We start from the raw sequence: 21076 nt of genomic DNA on the forward strand, positions 1-21076 counted from the left end.
ATGTGTGTGTATGTGTGTGTGTGTGTGATGTGTGTATTATGCGTGTGGTGTCTCTAAGACCACACTGGCGCTAGCCTCTATGACATGTGAGCTCACACCGACTTTCAGATTGACAGACGGGGTTCAATCTTAGAAACCGTAGACTCGTGTTTAGATGAAATCTGGTTTTCATTTGCGACGAGTAACAATGCAAAGTATCAGAGAGACAGAGGGGCCTCTCAGCCCAGACAGTGGAGCCTGTGTGCGTTGGGTGTGTGTGTGTGTGTGTGTGTGTGTGTGTGTGTGTGTGTGTGTGTGTGTGTGTGTATGAGCGTGTGTGTATGAGCGTGTAGATGCAGCAGGGGGTAAAAGAGACAATGCCAAAGAGGATCATGGTCCTGTACAGTATGTACTATCTGAAGGAATGTTAGGATATACAATAAAGTTTAATATGTCAACCTAATATTTGCAAACACACATGCAGGAGACCCATCATTACTGGAGTGTTTTTTTCCCTCTATTAAACACACACACACACACACACACACACACACACACAGACACACACACACACACACATATGTATACAAACTTTTTCATCAGTGTTCTCATTTTTCATTCTTTGTCAAAGACAGAAGTAAATCTGATACCAGAGTCCAGCAGATCCTTTTCCCTCAAGCTACACACACAGAAAGATGAACAAAACAGTACAAGAATTTGTTTATCATTCAACAAAAACCGCATTGCTTTTGTATATACTTTGGACTTTATAAGGTAAACCCACCGACTGTAATGTGCACTGATAGACCCAATAAAGCCTGTTTGTTTCCTTACCGCAGTCCAGGAGCCGTATCTCCACTGAGTCAGGAGCTGAGCTGAGTTGTCTGGACGGGGTGTGCTTTGTGCAGGAGAGGCCCATGGACATGCCGGCATCTCACAGTCCTACAACAACAAACATGAAAATACAGTAAAGTTAGTAATTATTGTGAGTCATACATCACTAATTCGAAGTGGTGGGAGTAAGAATGCCAAAAATATTTCTAAACATATTTCAGAGACTCCCTTGGCTGCTGTCCTGAAGGAATAGGTTATAGAGAAAAATATTCAGTACAAACAACCAAACAAGATATAATGATGCTTGAAACACAAGGTCATTTAGATATTGGTTGAAGATGTCTCCAGCTATAAAAAGCTTGTTTATTGTTTAGTTCCATTTTCCAAAGCTTGTACACACACCTTATAAGACGTCCATATTGGGGTGACCTCAATTCCAACAGCTGAGACAGATCACCTATCTGAAAACTGAAAGGTCATCAGCTCAACCACTCTGTGTCCATCAGTGTCTAAGAGCCCTTTTGCAATGCCCTTAAACCACTCAGGTAAAAGTGTGCCGCAGCATTATGGTCTTTGTCCACCTCAACACTGACATGGACTTTAGGTCAAAAGCAAAGCAGAACAGGTAAATATTTAGAGATGTTAACCAGGTCACAACTTCTCATTCTCGTTACAAAAATGAAGCCAGTTAGATTTAAAGTTGCACTAACCAATATTTTTATATTAACAATGGATCAAATGACTGTGTGTGATGTGAAAAGAGTCGCTCATAGTAAAAACCCACTGGGAATTATCGCCTCACTCTACAGTTTCTTCCAGCTCTATGAGGCATTTTAACACCTTGTTGGTTTTGTTTTTACAGCCCACAACTTTACTTTTTTTTTCAATCCTACAGCTCTGATCAACCTGCTTACCTGCCGCAGCAGGTGGCTGTTTTCACTGAAAAAGATGTGATAAAGCTACTATCGGCCGTGCACAGCAATGGCAGACAGACAAAGTTAGCAACTAGCTGGTCAACATAGTGGAGTACTTTGCAGCTTTAAGTGCCAGATATTTCTCTCAGGATTTAGCGGAGACTTGATTTATAGCCCATAAATTAGCATTCATTTGTAGTCCAAATGAATGCTAATACTGCTCTGTATCTGCTGGATGTTTAAATAGAAAATTAGAGGTAACAGGTCAATGTAGTGTTTACAGCTTGTTCAGCTGCCCCCAAAGTGGCATGGCATATTTACTTGCATGATTCACAGTAATAATTAGCAGTTCTTTTATGTTAGCGGAAAAATATTCCAAACTGTCCAAGAGGGCCCTGCTTATTGTAAACTGCTAAATAAAATCAGAGTGAAAATAACTTTTAACTAATTCCACCCTTGTACCAAATGTGGGCAGTGAAATTTCCCTAAAACCAGTTATAATGAGCTTTGTGTTTGCATCCTGAACCTCAAATGAATGAACGTATATGACATCTGTATTCAATCCTGTGTGCTCTGTTAGTCTTTTATGACTTTTTATTTCTTTACCCCAAGAGCAACGCACCGACTGGGATAAATAAGGGTGCCTTGAAAGTTGAACTTTTAGTTATTTGAGCAGTTTGGAGAGTGTGTGAGCAGTTCTTTTTTTTACCTGACTATCTCTGGGCCTTGCCGCTGCGTTGCACTCTCTGTCGTCTACCGTGTCACCGTAGTCCCCCGACACACACCTAACAGCTCTCATCTGGTAGCCATGGCCACAGGTCACCGCACACTGAAAGGCAAAATCACACACATACATACACACACGCAAACACAAAGCAGAGAGAAGCTCAGTCAACCACAAGCTATCTCAAACTCTATCTAAGTGTGTCAAGGTTGATATCTTAGACGGGGCCTCAGTCAAGGTTCAGCTCAGCAGAGCCTGGGCAAGACTCTGACATGCATACACACACACACACACACACACACACACACACACACACACACACACACACACACACACACACACGGACACATGTGTTCACACACACACACACACACACACACACACACACACACACACACACACACACACGGACACATGTGTTCACATACACACCCACAGTCTCAACTCGACCCTTTACCCACTTCTTAACTTACAGACGATCCAACCACATTCAGGTACAACATGAGAGCAGAGGAAGTGCCACAGGATAGGTTTATTTGAGCAGCAAATTATAATTACATAGGCATTAAGCAGCCAATATATTCCAGCTCTGTAAATACCACTGACTTCATACAAACACATGTGGGAGGGCATTATATCGTCATGTATAAACTAGACTATGGATTGCCAAAGACACCTATTCATACATTCAGTTGGTGCTTTACCCTAACTGGGCTAAGTCTATACAGAAACAGTTGTCAACGTATACATCTGAATTCACAGGAAGGAGTGTATGTGTGTGTGTGTGTGTGTGTGTGTGTGTGTGTGTGTGTGTGTACGCAGTGTGGGTCAGGTTTAGTCTGACAGGATATGAGGGCAAAGTGAAAGCACCATGGAGGAAATGGCAGCTGGAGTCAGAGCACACTCCTCTGTAACTTGCCGGTATATCAGGTTACACACACACACAAACTTGAAATTTACCCCGTCACTCCTACACACCACATTCTCTCTCTGTGACCACACACACACACATACACACACACACACAGTAACAGATACGAGTAAAACTCTTAGACAGCAAGCCACACATGAAACCCATTTCCTCAGTCAAACACTGCATCAAGTCATCTCGCCCCAGTCTTATCTGTGTGTGTGTGTGTGTGTGTGTGTGTGTGTCTGCAGGACTCACCGCTCCCCAGACGCCGACCTGCCAGGACGCACACTCGGGCATCTCGCAGCTTCCAACAGCAGGAGGTTTGCTGGACGGTTCACAGAAGTGCTCACTCAGCTTTTCCTCCCCGGCTCCCATGCTGCAGGACACTTGTCTGTGCCTCATCCCCTTCCCACAAGTCACCAGGCACTGGGTGAGGAAGGTGGGGGTGGTAGGTTGTGGGATGATGGTGGAATAAGGAAGAGGAAGAGTAATTAATATCATTGACATTCAAAATCAGATGTATAAGCTACATTAAGGTAGGATTAATTGCAGGATTGTTATGTTGGGCTGCACGTGGCAAGGTGTAACCTAATAATTGAATTATATTTTATAGCAATTTGGTCCACAGTCACAGTCCTGTTAGGGACTCTAGGGACAAACAGAGATGTATGTAATGTGTGTGAGAGGTTCCCACCTCACTCCACTCGCTAACCGTCCACTTCGGACACAGCTGGTCGTTGCAGGTTTCAGTGACCACCCTCTGGTATTCGTTGCACTCCCTGTCCACCAGCCGTCTACCCAGGTTATTCATACAGTAAGACTCTCTGCTACGGCTCCCACGTCCACATGTCTTAGAGCACTATGTACAAGAATGCATTAAACATGTTCAGTTAATCATGTGTTCATCTATATTGTGCTTTCTATAATAATGAAATGATTATGATTATGAAAATATTTTTTTCTTTTTTTTCTTTCCAACATACATATGCAACATACAATGTACAACAAGCATGGAAACATATCATTAGAATAGAATATACTGTATATATTTGATGTTAAATACACATTTATTTTCAAAAAGCCCCTAACTGGACCCGGGTCTCAATTTTGTTTGCTTTGAAATTATATTAATTCTCTTTGTCCCACCTGTGACCAGGCACTGTACTGCCAGCTCTTAAGCAGACAGTCCCCATGGCAGGGTTCTCTGGTCTGAGGCTTAGCGGCATCTCCACAGACGCTGGCCTCCATTCTCTCACTCTGTCTCTTCACCAGGCTGTACTTCATACACTGGACATCCAGGCTGCGATAGCCTGGGCCACATTTAGCAGAACATTCGCTCTTTCCAGCAACATGCCACCTGTGTGAAAGGAGATGCGGAAGAATGTTTGGCTGTGTCTGTTGTGCAGGAATTTGTTTTGTGTGTGTGTGTGTGTGTGTGTGTGTGTGTGTGTGTGTGTGTCTTTGTGTGTCTTTGTGCATTAATGCGCACCTGACTTCACAGTCAGTGTTGCAGGGCTCAATAACAGCAACAGGACTAGGTAAATGTTCACAGCGTTGGTCCGACACCTCAAGATGATCACTTTTACGCACGCATACTGCCTTTCGTCTTCGCTCACCTGCACACACACGCACAGAGACACATGAAAAGCAGGGTTTGTATCAGACACCATCTGGAAGACAGTTCACTTGCCAAAATATTACATTTTTTCACCTTTAACAAGTCTGACCAGCTTTCTGATAGCCAGTCTTTCGTCATACAGCCTTAGGGGTCCATGTCAGTTATAAAGTTAGACCCTACAAATACATCTCTTTACTAGATCCCACTGTGCACTCTGACCCACTTGGAGCCTGACTAACTTGCTTCTAAAAGGGAAATTTGAGGGGCTTAGTCAGGTTAAGGGCCAGGCAAAGGGGAAGGTGTTGGGCGATGTGATTGGCTGGGGTCACATTGGGGTTGCCTGGAGGGGGATTTATGGAAGGAGGGGATGAGTGAGTAGGTGTTTAAATCCAGAAGTGTGTGCAAGTGATTCATGAGAAATGCTATTCCTAATGCACGCTGACACTTGGATCCATTCATGCAATAACATTTCATACAATACGAGCTGTAAGACACATTATGGTTCCTATAAATTTCACTTTTTACAGATTTTTGGAGGTGAAAGCTGTGTGTCAGTTCAACCACAAGGCCCTACAGCGATAAACCTTTCTTCACAAGAACCAATAATGCAATATGTAACTTAGACTAAAAGCTTTTTAAGACTCACTGAAGCCAAAGAGAAGTTATCATGTTCTTCATGTGTGGAGATTTGGGAGCTGCGATCTTACCCTGACAGATGCGGTTGCACTCGAGCCAGGAGCCTAAAGGATCCCACACAAACTGCTCCCTGTGTTCCTCGATGGGTATGTTGAAAGAGTAACGGACATCTGGGTTGTAGAGGTTTCCCACACACAAGACCTGTGGAAACAATGGTGGGAAAGGCAAGGTCAGAAGTCTTAACAGTGCTTTTCTTATTTTGTCTTGAGATCAAGATCAGTATGTCGGTAGGAGAGAAAAAGAGGTGTAGAGATCAAGGCTAAAGCAGCGTGAGAGGAGGAAAAACAGAGAAAAATACAGTAAAACTATAACACAGGAATTAAAAGGATAAGGTGTCCTCCTAATACCTGCAGAATGAGCTCCTCCTCGATGCGTTCAGTGCAGTTGATGCGCTCCACTTTTGTGTCCGAGCCGCTGTATTCAATGACGGTTCCCTTGAAGGTGATTTCCCTTTTAAACATGGCCACCACAAAGTTCCCATTCAGGAGGGAGTTGGACTGGCTATCGGATAATGCTGGAATTAGAAATGGACAGAAAAGAGAAAAAAAACAATCTGATCACGAGCCAAAAACAACAAAGAGCTGTGAAATGGGAATGAGTTCAGCATAAGAGAAGGAATGTTTGGCTCCTAAAATGAGTTTGACTCTTGCAGAATTGAGGTTTAGGGAATGTTTACGAGATGTGGCATTCATCATTTCAGGCATTTTCAAGTTGCCAACCTATTGTTCTGCAGAGCTACAGTATCGTTGCAGGGGAGGTATGTTGAAACATTGGTGGCACTAAATTGGAGTTATTTGGAGTAAGATTGTGGGACTCTTCTTAATGACTGACATTGAAACACAAACAAAGAAGCTCAACTGACTGAAAATACAAACAAATACATAAACATACACACGCAAATAAAACACAGGAACACATGGCTAGACATGCGAACTTGGCAAACAAGCACATAAACCCAAAATCAACACTAACCACCTCTTTCTCTACCTCAAATACTATGGTTCCAAGAAACATGCAGTTAATTAAAATCTGAGGGTGCATGCTGAAACAATGTATGTGATTAAGTCTCTAGACGCAACTTTGTTTACATTTAAGTCTGTACATTGTTGGATGCCAGATAGTCTTTAGCCCAAAGACAACTGTGGGGTCTATGGGGTTTTGACAATGATCTACAGAATCTGGTTGTCATCATTTACCCTTTGCAGAACTGGAAAGAAAAATGCCCTAGCAAAAGTGCAGATACACAACCCCACACACTGAGAGTTTGAACACCTTCAAGTTTTCTCCTTTTTGTCCAGACGCTTCTTCTGAAACTAACTTTTCAGAAAAATCTACACCCTTATTGTTGAACAGTAGAGAAAATGAGTTGACGTGACATGGTGGCAAAAGATGATGTTTGTTTTCCTGTATGCAAGCTGTTCTAAATCCCCTTTATGTTTTGATACAGATGGGTCAAAAGTATTTTTAAAGTGTCTTAAAAATGTGTTGAGCTTCCAGACTAGCTTTAGTTCTCCCGGAAAGCTTAGCATAGATTCTCCAAAATCTTCCATGTGTTTATTTAGAGGCCATGCTCCACACCATTTATATACTCATTTAACCATTCAATTTGATGGTTCTTTTGAAAAAGCAAGAGAACGAAGTACCAGTGAGAGACACTGCACCACACTGTTTTGAGTTTTAGTCGCTGTATTAAGGTACTGTAAGGAATTATCTTTATTTACATTATTGATTGATTATTGATTGCACTCTGTGTTCATTTAACCTCTTTTCTTTTCTGTTGTATTTGTAGAGTTTCTATGGGAATTAAAGTTGTGCACTGAATTTCTTGTCTGTTCTGACAAAGCACAGATGTCCTGGCTTTGTCATCAAATACTTGCACTGGACCCTAAGTGTGCATATACCACAGCATTGTAAGTAGGAAAGTAAAATATATTTATATAGCACCTTTCTAGATCAGTGCTTCACAATAAAATACAAAGAATGACATAAAATAGAGATGGAAAAATAAATTAAACCAAGCAAAAGCTAATTTAAACAGGTGGGCGTTAGGCTGCTCTCTAAAGGTGTCCACATTGTCAAATTCCAACAGGACAGAAATTCAAAGTAAAGGAGCCACGACTTCAAAAGCCCAGTCTAGTTTTTATGTCAAGAGTGCTGTGATCTTCTCAAATCATTTTCTACATACTGTACCAACTGGAGTGACAAAATTGGCAGGGCGTTGCAAATACCAACCACATTTAATACAGACACCACTCACTCAACGTGCAGTTGTGGCACTCAGCAACAGCGGGAGTCAAGATTTTCACAGCAGCATGGCAACCTGACTGTGCCAGATGTGTTTTCTGACACTTAAAACATCTTGAACCTGACTTGAACTATCTGAAAATGGGCACCCGCCTTTACAACATAGGAAAAACTCCTTTTCTCTGCTTTTTTTCTCCCCCTGTCTGCAAGCACACACACAGACAGAAAACACACGCACACACTCTGAGCCCGGTGGGTCCATCTAACCCTATACCCCTGTATCCACTTTCCTGTGGCCTGGGCTCCACATGCCTCTAATTAGCACCTATTGCTGCCTCATTTATCTTTCTCCAGGGCTGACACTCCATTTGCTTTCCCAACCAACCCTGTTTGCCATGACCAGATGGACCAACGCCCCTCCACGTTTCCTCCATATACACTCAGTATAAATGACAGTTTCCTTTCCTTTAGGAAAACAGTTTGACAACAGTTTGGCCCATGTCTCCTTACCCTCCTTCACTAAAAGCCTGCCTCTACAGCTCAGGGTCACCAAGTCTGGTTGGTTTATGGTCATGTTAGGGGATAATGGCATTGACCCATGAGATGAGAACTAAAGGGGTGTAATATATACACCTTATGAGGTTGGACTGCTTCCATTTTGGATTTATTCTCCCAAGAAAACCTGCAATTTGATACAGTGATGCTTACAACTTGTTGTACTGACACACAAACACGCAGCACACTCACCGAGGTAGTTGTCGTCTTCTGGCTTTCCAGAGTAGCTGACCTGTTTGATATCAATGTTGGTGGCTCCAGCTGGGATCCGCACCACTGTGTTGTAACCTGAAGAAGAAGAAAATACAGACAGAACAAGAGAGTGAGACAGAGAGCATGGAGAGTCAACCAATTTTTTAAGAAGTCTCAAAAGGGAACAAAGTAGTTACAATAACAGCAGTGAGCGGTCCCACCTTGATTTTTATAATGGCTTCACTATGCTACACCAAACCTCAGTCAGGGAAGTCCGCTTCCAACCACTGGGGATTTAAATGTCACACTTGGAAAAATACAAAAAAAGGTCTAGTCCGCTCAAATAACCTGCAGGAGGCCTTGTTTTAGTCTCAGAGGCCTGACCGTGAAATGATATGTAATTATTCCCTGGACCTACCTTTGGCCTGTAATTACTACACCGGGCCTGTTGTCCCATGATAAACTAACATAGAAAACGAGTGAGCACGAAGAAGAGAGAGCACAGTCAAGAGGCTACATTAAAAATGTAGGGATGGAGACTGAACAGGAGGGTAGGTTATGAAATAAGCAAAATATAAAGAAAATTGAGCCAATTAGAAAAGAAAAGACAGACAAAATGTTTGATGCAACCACAATTTTTTAATTTTGGCCACTAAGTAAGTCCAGTAAAATCACTGGAAGTTCAAAGAGATTACCACAGGTGTAATAATGGCTAATAACGCCTGCTGTGTACAAGAGGAGACTCAATTCAATGAGAATTCAAACCAACAAGCGCTTGGTCAGGTGCCTTCTGGCTTTCTGCCTGCTGAATAATATCAAAATAAAACATAAAGTGACTGGAAAGAGAGGAAAGAGGAAAGTGATCTGATGGTTAGTCTGGCACCTTGAGCCACTCGGGGGCAGCACTTGGTTTACATATCTTCCTCACATCAGCCATGTAGATCTTTTTACACACATACACAAACACACACATCCACTGAAATGTCATTACAAGCCATGTCAACCATGATGGAAAAACCTTTTTCCATTTTAAGCCACACTGCACAGGAAGCTACTTTACATTCATACACATCGAAAAGAGACTACTTTGCATATTCCTTCAAAATAAAACCCAAACCTCACTGTTACTGTTTTTAAGTGTCATGTCAAATTGCCTCCCTAAATACTGGGGACAGGATAAGCTCATAAAAAAACAGGGCGCATGAACTTCAGAAACCGCCAACATGGCCCCCTCTGAGGAAACATGGTTTTCCCAAGCCGTGAGGGCCTCCAAGAATCCCCAGCTTAGCAACTGACCACACACACAATCCTCCGCCACCACAGAGTGACCCAGGAATGAAAAGTGAACATACAATCTCAGGGAAAGAAAACACAACCATGCTGCACTTAGGGAACACTAGGGTTTACCTCAAACATGCTTCTCTCTACCACTAGCAAGAACCAAGATGATGTATTCATAGCCTGCAGTGGAAAATTAGAGCGTCACAAGCTCACCCTGATGCAAGTTGTCAGAGGATACCGACTAAATTGATGGCAAACATTTGCTTGCTTTTTTAGGTACTGTGACTAGATTACTTTTATATTCTGAAACAGGAAGCATTTAACCTCCAAGTTTTCCTGTTTCCATTTTCTGCACTCGTTGCTTTAGTTTCAACTGAGGAAACCATAAAATACAGAAAATGGAAGCCTGTATCAAGTCTTTTTATAAATCTCAGGTACTCTAGGCATTCACTGGGGTTTGTGAAGCTGTTTATAACAGGACGTTAACTTCCTGGTTTTATCCAGAGCTGTATGCATAGGTCTTGAGACTTGGACTTGAGTGTCAAATCAGATTTAGGTCACAAAATGAGACTTGATTTATGCAGAGATTAAACCAAACAATGTTTAATTTTTTGAGATTATCACTGTGTCACATTAGATGATCATACAGTCTTAAATCTTTGCTGTGACTTGGCCAAAGACGCGGTGGTAGACACCAACCACAGCTTGTATGATGTATACAGGTGACTGGTAAGGTGCCAGAGACTGACTTGTACCAAGAACCATACAGCCTCAGTCCAAAAGACTTTTTTTTGGTTAGTCCTAGATACCATCACACACTATATGGAATTACATGTATCATGTAATAGAGTTGGGCATTAGACCTGACTGCTTTAAGTCTTACTTTACTTGAAACCTATACTAAAACTCATATAAAGATGTGGATAGAGACTTAAATATCCACATGTCAAATTTGTATCTGTTATAGTACTGGAAAATGACAGAAGCAGGCCTTTCACATCTGTAGAATTGAATTATAAGGCATGTGCATTGAAAAGACTCTCAGTTATACAGTATAACACCATGAATACGTATAAACAGCCTTAAAGGAAAATGCTGTGTCAGCATGAATATATGACTAGATTTCCCCCAAAAGACTAAGGAAATTGCCCTGGTCTAACCTACATATTTAGTCTGTCCAGTCTGGTGAAGAAGGAATAGAAAAAACAAGATAAAGCTCAGGATTTACACAGAGAAAGCGAAGGAAAGAGACTATGGTGGAGACTAAGAAATGGAGACACATCAAACAAAAAAAGGACAAAAAGGGTGAAAGAAAGACAGGCTTACACCCAGGAGTAGAGGGGGTACCCTGCCTGGGCTGCACTCCCACTCGTGTTCTCTTTTTTAAGGTCAAGTAAGATTTCCAGGGCTGAGGACAGTTCCTGGTTTGGTTTAATATAGTCCTCAAACCCTGTACCCCAGCCAAGAGAGCGCAGAGAGAAAGCAGATGGATAGAGACACTATAGCTCAGTGCCAAAGTAATGCAGAGTAAACTTGACGGAGACCACACCCAGGGCTTTTATGCTAATGATTCTGCTGTTTTGCTGCCCAGACCGAAAAAGGATTGGATGCAATCAGCAGTTGGCCCACACAGCACCGCATTAAGGACAGTTCAAAGGGGTGATGTCAGATTTGTGTTTGCTATCGAAAGACCCAACAGCGTGAGCTCGCTGTGTTAATCAGTTTCTAAAGCTTTAGAAAAGATTGGTGTTCTGCAGTTTTCTAAATTTGGCTGAAGCACACATTGTTGCTCAAAATCAAGCCTAATATGTTTAAACATAACCAGACATGACATCAACACCTAATATGAGCATAAAACATGTCAGCGTTGCAGCCACATGAAACTGAAGTCTTTCTTAGCTCTTCTATGTTTACTGCAGAGTGTAGTTCATCTGCAGAAGCTGCTGACATACAGTATGTTTAGTAGCAACACCTTGAGGAGTCAGCTATTAGTGTTCCACACGTGTAATCCGAGCAGCGGGACTCACCATACTGAGCATCGTTGAAGGTCCCTGCCAGGGTTTTACACGAGGAGTTGTCCCCGCCACACACGCCGCACTTGTCATTCCTGGCCTTTGAGTTAAGAACGTGGTCGCAGCCTGCTTGCTGAAAAGGCACAAATGAGGAGAAGATAGAAATCTGTGATTTAGAGTGATGTAATGTGATACACTGTACTTAAAATTATTAGTTTGAAGCTTCTAGATGACACAGTAAACAGCAGTATTTCACCTGGACATCATAAACTTTGCAAATGCAGGTGTTTCTGATGGTGACTCACAAACACTGAAAACTCAAGCTTCACCCTTTCCAGTAATTACAAAACATGAATCATGTACAAGTATGAGTAGGCTGATAGTATTGATCGCATGAGGGTAAGTTAAGGCTAAGCTGACATTGATGTTGAAGCTTGCTTGGTGTGTGTGTGTGTGTGTGTGTGTGTGTGTGTGTGTGTGCATATGTTCAGTATAAAAGAAGAAACAGACAGATATACCCTGCAAAGGCCTTGAACACAGATGTCGAAAGTATCTGGCCCGCACGGTGTTCCGTCGATGACGCGGTCCTTCAGCTGATAGTAAGCCGTCGTCCCAGCAACCCGGCAGAAGAGCTTACAGCGATCCTTCATTAGTACTGGATGGAAAAAGAAAATCAATTATAAAAAAGCTGGACTGCAGCTCATTAAGTTAATGAGATTAATAAAATGAAAATCCTGAAGGCTAACATGATGAAAACCGAGAGATGACTTGCCTGCGCTGAAAACGTAACACTTCTTGTTTTTGATCTTATACCTATTCTTTCAAAGTCAGCAGAATCTTGCTAGAATTGCCAAATTGTTATCCGTTGTTTAGAAAAATCCCTTTGTATCTGACAGTGTACTGGCTCCGGGGCTTGGCCGGTTCGCTTGTATAGCATCAATTAAATGAATGAATCACTTGCAGTAACTTAGACATAGTGGGCTATGCCAGATGGTAATCTTATGTAGCTGGGCAGGCTATCTCAGCAGGGAATGAGATACGGCTGCAAGAGGGAAACCTGCCAGGGGGTTCATATGAAAGGGCTGTGTGTTGCTTTATTGATGTTGTTGTTTAGTGTCAACTAAAGGTTTACCCCAGGCAGCTCTAGTCAGGTATGCAAAATATGACAAAAGAAAAACCACACACAGATGTGCACTGCTACTTACACATCCACCCATTCATCAAGAAGAACTTTTTATCTTATCACCTCATGCATTCAAATAGAAGCGCATAAGATTCAAGAGTAGTGGAGACAGAGACATCAAGATGTCGCGTGTCTTGGCCTAGAAACAATGTGGACTTGTTGAATTGTGAATAACTGGGTGCGGATGGATGGATGAATGAAATGGAGACATTTAAGTGAAATGCACCAAACGTACTGTATCACTGGCTTCAAACTATATGGTGTAGCTGGATGTAAATAGTATCCATCTTTCATGTTGCAGGTCAGGTTACCGCAAGACATTCAAACTGCATGCTTTAGGATTACATTGGCGTACTCACTGCCACTGTACTTGGGGACCCAGCGGACGGAGGGAGGTAGACCGTTGATGTTGAAGTGCTTGCCATCAAACTGAGAACACTGCTCTTCGCGGAAATCTTTCCGTCCTCTCGGACATGGCTCAGTGTTGCAAGAGCGGAACTTCATCCTGCGACCCACACAGAACTTCCCGCCATTTCTGGGCCTAGAGTAAGACAAGACATTTAGTTTCAGTTTTAAATTCAGGAGACAAGCTTTCTCTTAACTGCTGCTTAAAGGTCCAGTTTGTAACATTTAGGAGGACAGATTGGCAGGAATGGAATATAATATGCATAACTATGCTTCCGTTAGTGTATAATTGCCTGAAAATAATAATCTTTATGTTTTTGTTACCTCAGAATGAGCATTTTATATCTACAGACGCTGCAGGTTGCCTTCCATGGAGGCCACCATGTTAAACCGCCATGTTTCTACAGTAGCCCGGAAGGGAGAAACCAAACACTGGCTCTAGTTTTTCATGCATTTTGCTGTGACTGTAGTTTCTCCTTCGTGCTTGGAAGAGTGAAGTGGGTAAGATGCAATCTGCAACTAAACTGCTAGATGCTACTAAATCATAGACACTGGACCTTTAAGATCAGGTTTAGAAAAAAAAGAAATATGATACAGGTTTGTTCCTCAATTTAGCTTGACTGCTTTGTCTTACATATATTTTCAGTCAGTATTAACTTAGATTGTCATAACTGTCTGATTCTTTCTTACTCAGGCTTGTTGCAGTCTCTGCTGGTGCTCCGGGTTCCTCCACCACAGGTCCTGGAGCAAACACTGTAAGGACCCCAGGGACCCCACTCTCCATGAACTGGCTGCAGGTCCAACTCCTTGTTTACACACATCCCATGTCTGCAGTACTGCATGTGAAAAGACACAAACACACATATAGATCCTGTTCAAAAACACGAGTACAACTCCTGCAGTCCTGAAGACAAACACAGGCTGTTTTGTGCATGTCTCTACTGCTAAATTAGCGCATGCATGCACAGCTGGTAGTAGTGTTCCTCTTTCTTAATCCTCTGTTATATCAAGCTATATTTTAAAAGAAACCCTAATTCAGCTGTTTACCCTCACGGAAGGCGTCCAGCTCCTCCAGCTGTCTAAAGAGAAATGGAAGAGGGAGGGAGCGACATGGATACTGACAGGAATAGAGAAAGTGGAAGAGAGTAAAAGACAAGAAGTGTCAATGAGAGAAACCAGAAACTGAAATGTACAGTATGTGCCACAATACTAACCTTGATGTCAACCAGAAAATGCATCTCATCAACACAAAGTGAAAGTCTATATTGAGTTCCAGAGACAATCTGATGCCAAAAGTAAGTAAAACATTACTGCTTCACAGCAATAGTTTCAGCATTAGTTTACCTAAAAATGAAAACCATTTGCTATGCCACAGACAATAGAGGAAATCTAGACTAAAATTTTTCTTCTATCATTTTCGTCTTGGGTTGTAAATACAAAATTACATAATACAGATCTTTCATACAGTAGACCCACTTTGACATAGAAAATAAGGCGCCTGGTATCGAGCAGAGTGTACCCGCTAACCAACCTTTGCCAAGAAGTGCTAACACTGCTTTCATAAGCAAAGCACGGCAGGCCCATTTCCTTTTGTGTGTAACCAAATCCCCTTCTCAGTGACTAAGATATCGAAGGGTCCTTTTCACTGAAAGAATGCAGGACAAGACGGCGTCTGTCTGGGTACGTAGCCCGGCGTCCGGGCACACAGGCACGGGGAGCAGTGGCACCGTGATAAGGAAACTTTAGAGTTGTGATAACAAGAGGAACAAAGTTCATTACTGGCTTGACATCAGTAACTTCCTTCTCCTGTTCAGCTGTCTATCTCCTCAGGTACACAGCTTTAAACCTGTAACATGACAAGGAGGATGCTCCACCTCAGTTTGTTCATTGTCACTGTTTCAGAGTTTTGTCTGTGAGGTTGATGCACAAGTTGTTACTTCCATTATCAGCTCTTTCCAGATGAGAAATTGCAATCATTTCGACTGGCTACACGCCCATTCCACTATAAGACATTCAATCCTCTAGTCTAGATTAAAAAGCTAAGAGTGCCTGTTCTGAAGAATCTTGAGAACTGGGAACAGTACCGTGTGAGACACGTTTCAGTGGATTTTCAGAATTACGCTATTAAACCAGGGAGGATATCAATCAAAGTCATCTCCTAGACAATAGCTAATCCGGCCAGTTTCTACTTTAACATGAATTCACAACTTGTAGCCATTACCTTAGGTGAACACCTGCAAAAGTGCAAAGTCATACACACAAACACATGTAAACACACAGAGAATTTGGCACCGCTGCCTCTACTATCCTGGCCCGTTTTGTATGTGTGTTTTACACACTTGCGGGTCTAATGATGGAGTGTAAAGTCTGTGCACAATGACAGACAGGTGTTAACGGCTGCAGGGTATGGACTAAACAAGCCACAAACATTTCCATAATCCAGACCTGGTTTGAGTAATGGCCCAGGCCTTTCTTCCTTTCTTGCTCCACTGTAAATGCAAACTGAAAGCACTGATAATGTTGTGGGAGCACTAACAAAGGATTTAGAGAACAATTCAAATAAAGGGCACTGAAAGGAATGTGATAAAACATCCACATGAGTGGAAATGGCTTCTACACCACAAAAAGGCAAACAGGTGCTCACACTGAGCAAAAAGAGCTTAATAATTGGAGTTCATGGAATTGTTAAAGAAACACATTTTTGGAGATGTTTTTTAAGTTCTCCTTTGTCAAAACATATAGTTTCCCTCCCCTTATAACGCTCAAATCCCCTTCCCCCATCAGCTTAGGGTCTGTCAACTCGGACGTGTGCATCCCTTCTATACCTTCTCTCCACAGCCACCCCTCCCCCTTATCCCCTTATGGGAAATTGCAAGGGCCACGCAGGGACCACCACAGTGCAACCCGGCGGCAGGACCCAAGGAACTGTCAAACACAAGGCAGACTGTCTGTCAGAGAGGACCAAAGCCTGTGTAAGCCTCTGAGGCATTCCACTCCCCCCACTGGCACCCTGTGTTTACAACCGTTTTGTTTGGCTTGAAAAGGTGATGTGGGTGAAAAGAAGAAAGGAGGAAAGGGGGGAGTGGAAGGAAAAAAACATCTGTGTGAGATGATGTATGTGTGTGTGTGCAAATGTGTGTGTGTGTGTGTGTGTGTGTGTGTGTGTGTGTGTGTGTGTGTGTGTGTGTGTGTGTGTGTGTGTGTGTGTGTGTGTGCACGCACACACATGTGTGAATGTGTGTCAAGTGTGAGAGTGATTGCTCAGAGTCTGGAGGCATCTGGGGGCCACGCTCAATTCCAATTAGCCTCTTTCCAAAGTGCGCAAACACACTCTTGGAAAAACGCTGAAGTGAAAGGCAGTCTTGGTAAAGCTCAAACAAGCTTTAAGGACACTAGCAGACCCTTTCCTAGAAAGATTGTCAAAGTTTTCCCTCAACTGGGAATGTGGTAAGACATTTGAAGGTCTTGTGAGAGAAACCTGTCCAGCTGTGACTAGCATGTGTTTCAAATTAGGAATTTCACAAAGACACATGCTGACTCACCAACTATACCAAGACGTGTGCCTATGTGCACACACATACAGGGCTATCACATGCATGCATTTTGCTCATACTGTATGAAGATACACATATAATGCACACAGGGAAACACACACAATACCTTATTTTGTGCTCAAATCACACACCAACAAACTAAATACAGTTTAACCGTCCATACAGTCACAGAGAGTAGTGACCAGCATGCTAAGCCCCACGGTGGGAATAGTATCTAAGGACAGCAGCATCTGCTCTGAGATCCTCAGCTGGCTGGTTTGGAAGTAAGCGCCCTGTAATTGCCAGGAAACAGTTGCAGAGAGCACCTCATTTCTGAACCCAAGCCATACATCACTGCAGGAATGAGAAGGTAGAGGACTGATTTAAAAAGCCCTTTCATTTTAACACGGCCATTTCCAAAAAGCATCACCTTTCATGTTGGGATGTCTCCGGGTTCGGAGTTCACTTTGGCCTGTTGGGGGTTTATGTCTTTGCCCTCTGTCCTTTCCAAAATGCACAATTAAGACTGCAATCCAAAAAGTGATGACTGTAATATCTGGAGTCGCCTGTGAAATTGGTACAACAAGGACCACTGCTGTTGATTTTCAATAAGGAATCATTCACTATTAAATGTCTAATAACTTGACCTGGAGGTGAAAGCCAATAAAGAACCCAGTGAAGCTACACAGTGGTGAGGGATTTTCTGCAGATCTCTCTCCGGGCAGGCAGGGGACTGGAAATAAGTCAAACAACTGTTGTTATTATAGACTAGATTTCCAATGACTAATTTTTCAGTCAAGGAACGCATTTTTTCCTGTTAGTTCCATATTTCCTCTTTCCTTTGTGTTGAAAGGGTGTGAAGACAGAAGGAAGAGAACTGACAACACTGAGGAGAAGGTGAGAGAAGCACAGACAACATGATGCAACCGCGACCCCAACCAACCTTTCTTTTTACTCTGTCTCCTTACTTTGCTTCCTATCCTCTTTTTTCACTGTCTGTGATCCCTCCTTCCCCCACATCTTTCCAAGAAGTGTAAGGGTTGTCATTAGAGTGAATGAGTAGTTTGGCCCTATCAGCTGTTCCATTCACGTGCACTTCAAAGAAACTTTTACTGTCTGTCTTTCTCACTTATTATCATCCCTGTACAACTACTGAGATACACATACCTCTTGTAATCTCCTAAAAGTTGTCGTAATCAATAATAACAAAGGACAAAATGATTATGTGTAAAGGTGTACCTTGTAGCTTTAAACCCACAGAGATTCATCATCCTGTGCTGCTGTTTTAGGTCTTATTTTGTTCTTATACCTGCATTTTTGTGGCCACTTGGGGGCAGCACATTAATCTACACTGTGACCATATAAAGTTGATGAGGCACACGTGTTAGGAGACAGTATGTTATTTACATATCAACCAGAAAAACAACAACATTAGCATTGTTTTTTCTTTTTTATTATATATTCAGCTCTGTTAAAGTACCAGTGTGTAGGGTTTAGTGGTATCCAGTAGTGAAGCTGCAAATTGCAACCAGCTGAACACCACTCATGTCTGTATTTGACGACCTGGGAATGAGAACGGGCTGTGAAGTGTGCAGAAGGAACTACGGTGGTCGCGCAACTTGCAAAAAATCCAAAAGTGTCTATCCACACACAGTGTTTGGTTTGTCCATTCTGTAAAAATATGGCGGTTCAACATGGCTAACTCCATGGAAGGGGACCCGTGGTGTCTATAGATAAAACCAGCTCATTCTAAGGTAATGAAAACACAACGATTCATATTATACACTAATGAAAACATACCTATAAATATAATATTCCATTTCCATGAATAGATCCTCCTAAATGTCACACACTGGACCGTTAAATGTTCCACTACATTCAGCTGGGAATTGCTAACCTTGTCAATCTGTTGTTTGGTGCTGGGCTGGTAGTGTAAAATTGATTTTGCCATTAGAAGCAATGGGAGTAAATCAAGACAGTAACGGCTGTGGGCCATAAAACCTAAACAATTACTTAAAAGTCTCTGACAGAGCTGAGGAAGCTGCAGATTCAGGTGATAATTCTCTGTGACAGTACGAGTGACTCCCTTCACATTAAGCTACAGGCAGTTACTTTAACAACTGTTATTATAAAAATACTGATTATAACAGTTTTAAGGCTTGTGAATTCTGCTATGTCAGATGTTGTGATTTCAGCTTCTTGCATAGTTCCTTGTTATTCCTTTTGTAATTATTTGCACCTTTTGCCCATTTCTAATGGATACATCAGCTCCCACACAACTATTTGGTTTTATTATGTGTATTAGGACATACATTTTTGCCATGTTTTGACACCACACTATAATCATGTGCATACATCGTATTCCTTCTACACAGTCTGCAATGAAAGCTCCACTCACTGGCTACCGGACACAGTAATTCCATCAGCAAACTACACAAATGCTAAAACAACAATCCTCTTGTTAGCCGAAATCCACAGATATGTCTGTGATGATGGCAAATCAAAGTGGCAACATCCTGCAAATATCCAGAGATTAGCTGAGAGTGACACTGATACCAGTCTCACAATCCCAAGCACCAGTACAGGCACATGCGCACACACAAACACACATTCACAAACACACACCCCGTCCCAGCATCGTACGACAAGTCTGTCAGGCTGCCAGGGAGCTCCAGCCAACACTCACCGCCTCCGCCAACAGACTCCATTCTGCCCTGGCTTCACTTTTCAAGACCTCGCTAGGCTATCTCACTCTAATTGGCTGAAACCAGAGCAGGTCGTCATTCTTTTCCAAGGAATGTTCTGGAAATCAAAAACAACTTCCCATTTTTTCACTTACACTAACCACTCAATTAGGCCCCTATTAAGAGTATCTGGGAAAGCTTTTTGGGTTTTACACTCACTTAAATAAAAGCTCAGCAGGCACTCATCGTATTGAATGAAATCAAAAACACTTGAATATTTAGTTAGTCATTTCGCAAACAAATTCCCCCCAAAAGATGGCTTTCAAGGGAGCTTTCAGTCAAGACCACTTTCAAGTTGACAATAAATTGAACAAAACTGAGAACAATAAGAACTTTGACAACAATACACCACAGTTTATTCAAGCTCCGTCACCCACTGAGCGACGATGTGGTGAGAAGCAGCGATCTTCAAATGGTGGGGAAGTGGATACAGGGACAAGCAGTCCCCGGCTTTGGCTTGACAGGCGCTTACTGACTATGCTGGCTGGCCCCTAATCTACACACACGCATCTGCAAGTGTGCATCTGCTTGAATGTGGATAATTCTGCAAGCATATAAAAAGGGGCAGGTTATGGCACAACACACTCAAGGAGTACTACATGCATGTATGCACACACAAACCAAAACACACACACTCACACACACACACAAACAGACACACACAGACGCACTGGCAGGATCCTTTTGAAGAGTGTGAGGGACCGGGGGGGGTAAAGGAGAAAGAGCAGGAGAAGAGAGGATGGAGGGGAGGGAGGGTGGTGGCGGTATTTATAGACAACAAGTGATGGGATGCCCTCGTTAGTGCACGGCCCACTGAGCCAGATGACAGACCCGCCGCCAAGAGGTCATGTGACCACATTACTCACACCGGCGCCCTGTGAGAGGGCCCGCTGAGCAACAGAGAGGGAGCAAGGGAGGGCGGAAAGGAGAAGTGGAGAAGCAAAGAGGGTCGGAACAGAGGGGGAGAAAACTACCCATGAACCCTGCAGTGCCCATTGCCCTATTTCAACTAAGCTGTATACAAACAAACTTTTTTTCACTCTTCATTTAGGGGACGTGCCTCTATCCCACTTTTTGGGCACTGACCTCAATTACCCGATGCGGTCACTACTTTGTTTCGTAACCCGATAGAACAAAACCTTTTCTCCAGACAACGTATAATATTATAATATATAACAGATAATAGGTTTCCCGTGTAGTCGCTTAGAACGACATGGCAGCCTTTGGTCTAATGATAGGCTACGAAAGA

At 42.6% G+C, this 21076-nt stretch overlaps 1 protein-coding gene across 2 annotated transcripts in view; it reads right to left on the minus strand.

The window, feature by feature from the left end:
- Window positions 1-21076, minus strand: part of LOC127353282 (A disintegrin and metalloproteinase with thrombospondin motifs 20) — an 82270-nt gene that overhangs the window by 30524 nt on the left and 30670 nt on the right. For both annotated transcript variants that reach the window (XM_051382398.1, XM_051382399.1), the window contains 13 exons: window positions 14241-14386; window positions 13505-13686; window positions 12481-12617; window positions 11978-12095; window positions 8670-8765; window positions 6026-6192; window positions 5690-5819; window positions 4854-4980; window positions 4511-4721; window positions 4059-4223; window positions 3620-3790; window positions 2437-2556; window positions 814-921 (listed from right to left, as the gene is read on the minus strand). In XM_051382398.1, coding sequence (XP_051238358.1) covers window positions 814-921; window positions 2437-2556; window positions 3620-3790; window positions 4059-4223; window positions 4511-4721; window positions 4854-4980; window positions 5690-5819; window positions 6026-6192; window positions 8670-8765; window positions 11978-12095; window positions 12481-12617; window positions 13505-13686; window positions 14241-14386 — 1878 coding nt within the window. The remainder of the gene's footprint in view (window positions 1-813; window positions 922-2436; window positions 2557-3619; window positions 3791-4058; window positions 4224-4510; window positions 4722-4853; window positions 4981-5689; window positions 5820-6025; window positions 6193-8669; window positions 8766-11977; window positions 12096-12480; window positions 12618-13504; window positions 13687-14240; window positions 14387-21076) is intronic.

The sequence above is a fragment of the Dicentrarchus labrax genome, unplaced genomic scaffold, assembly GCF_905237075.1.
Source record: "Dicentrarchus labrax unplaced genomic scaffold, dlabrax2021, whole genome shotgun sequence".
Taxonomy (NCBI): domain Eukaryota; kingdom Metazoa; phylum Chordata; class Actinopteri; family Moronidae; genus Dicentrarchus; species Dicentrarchus labrax.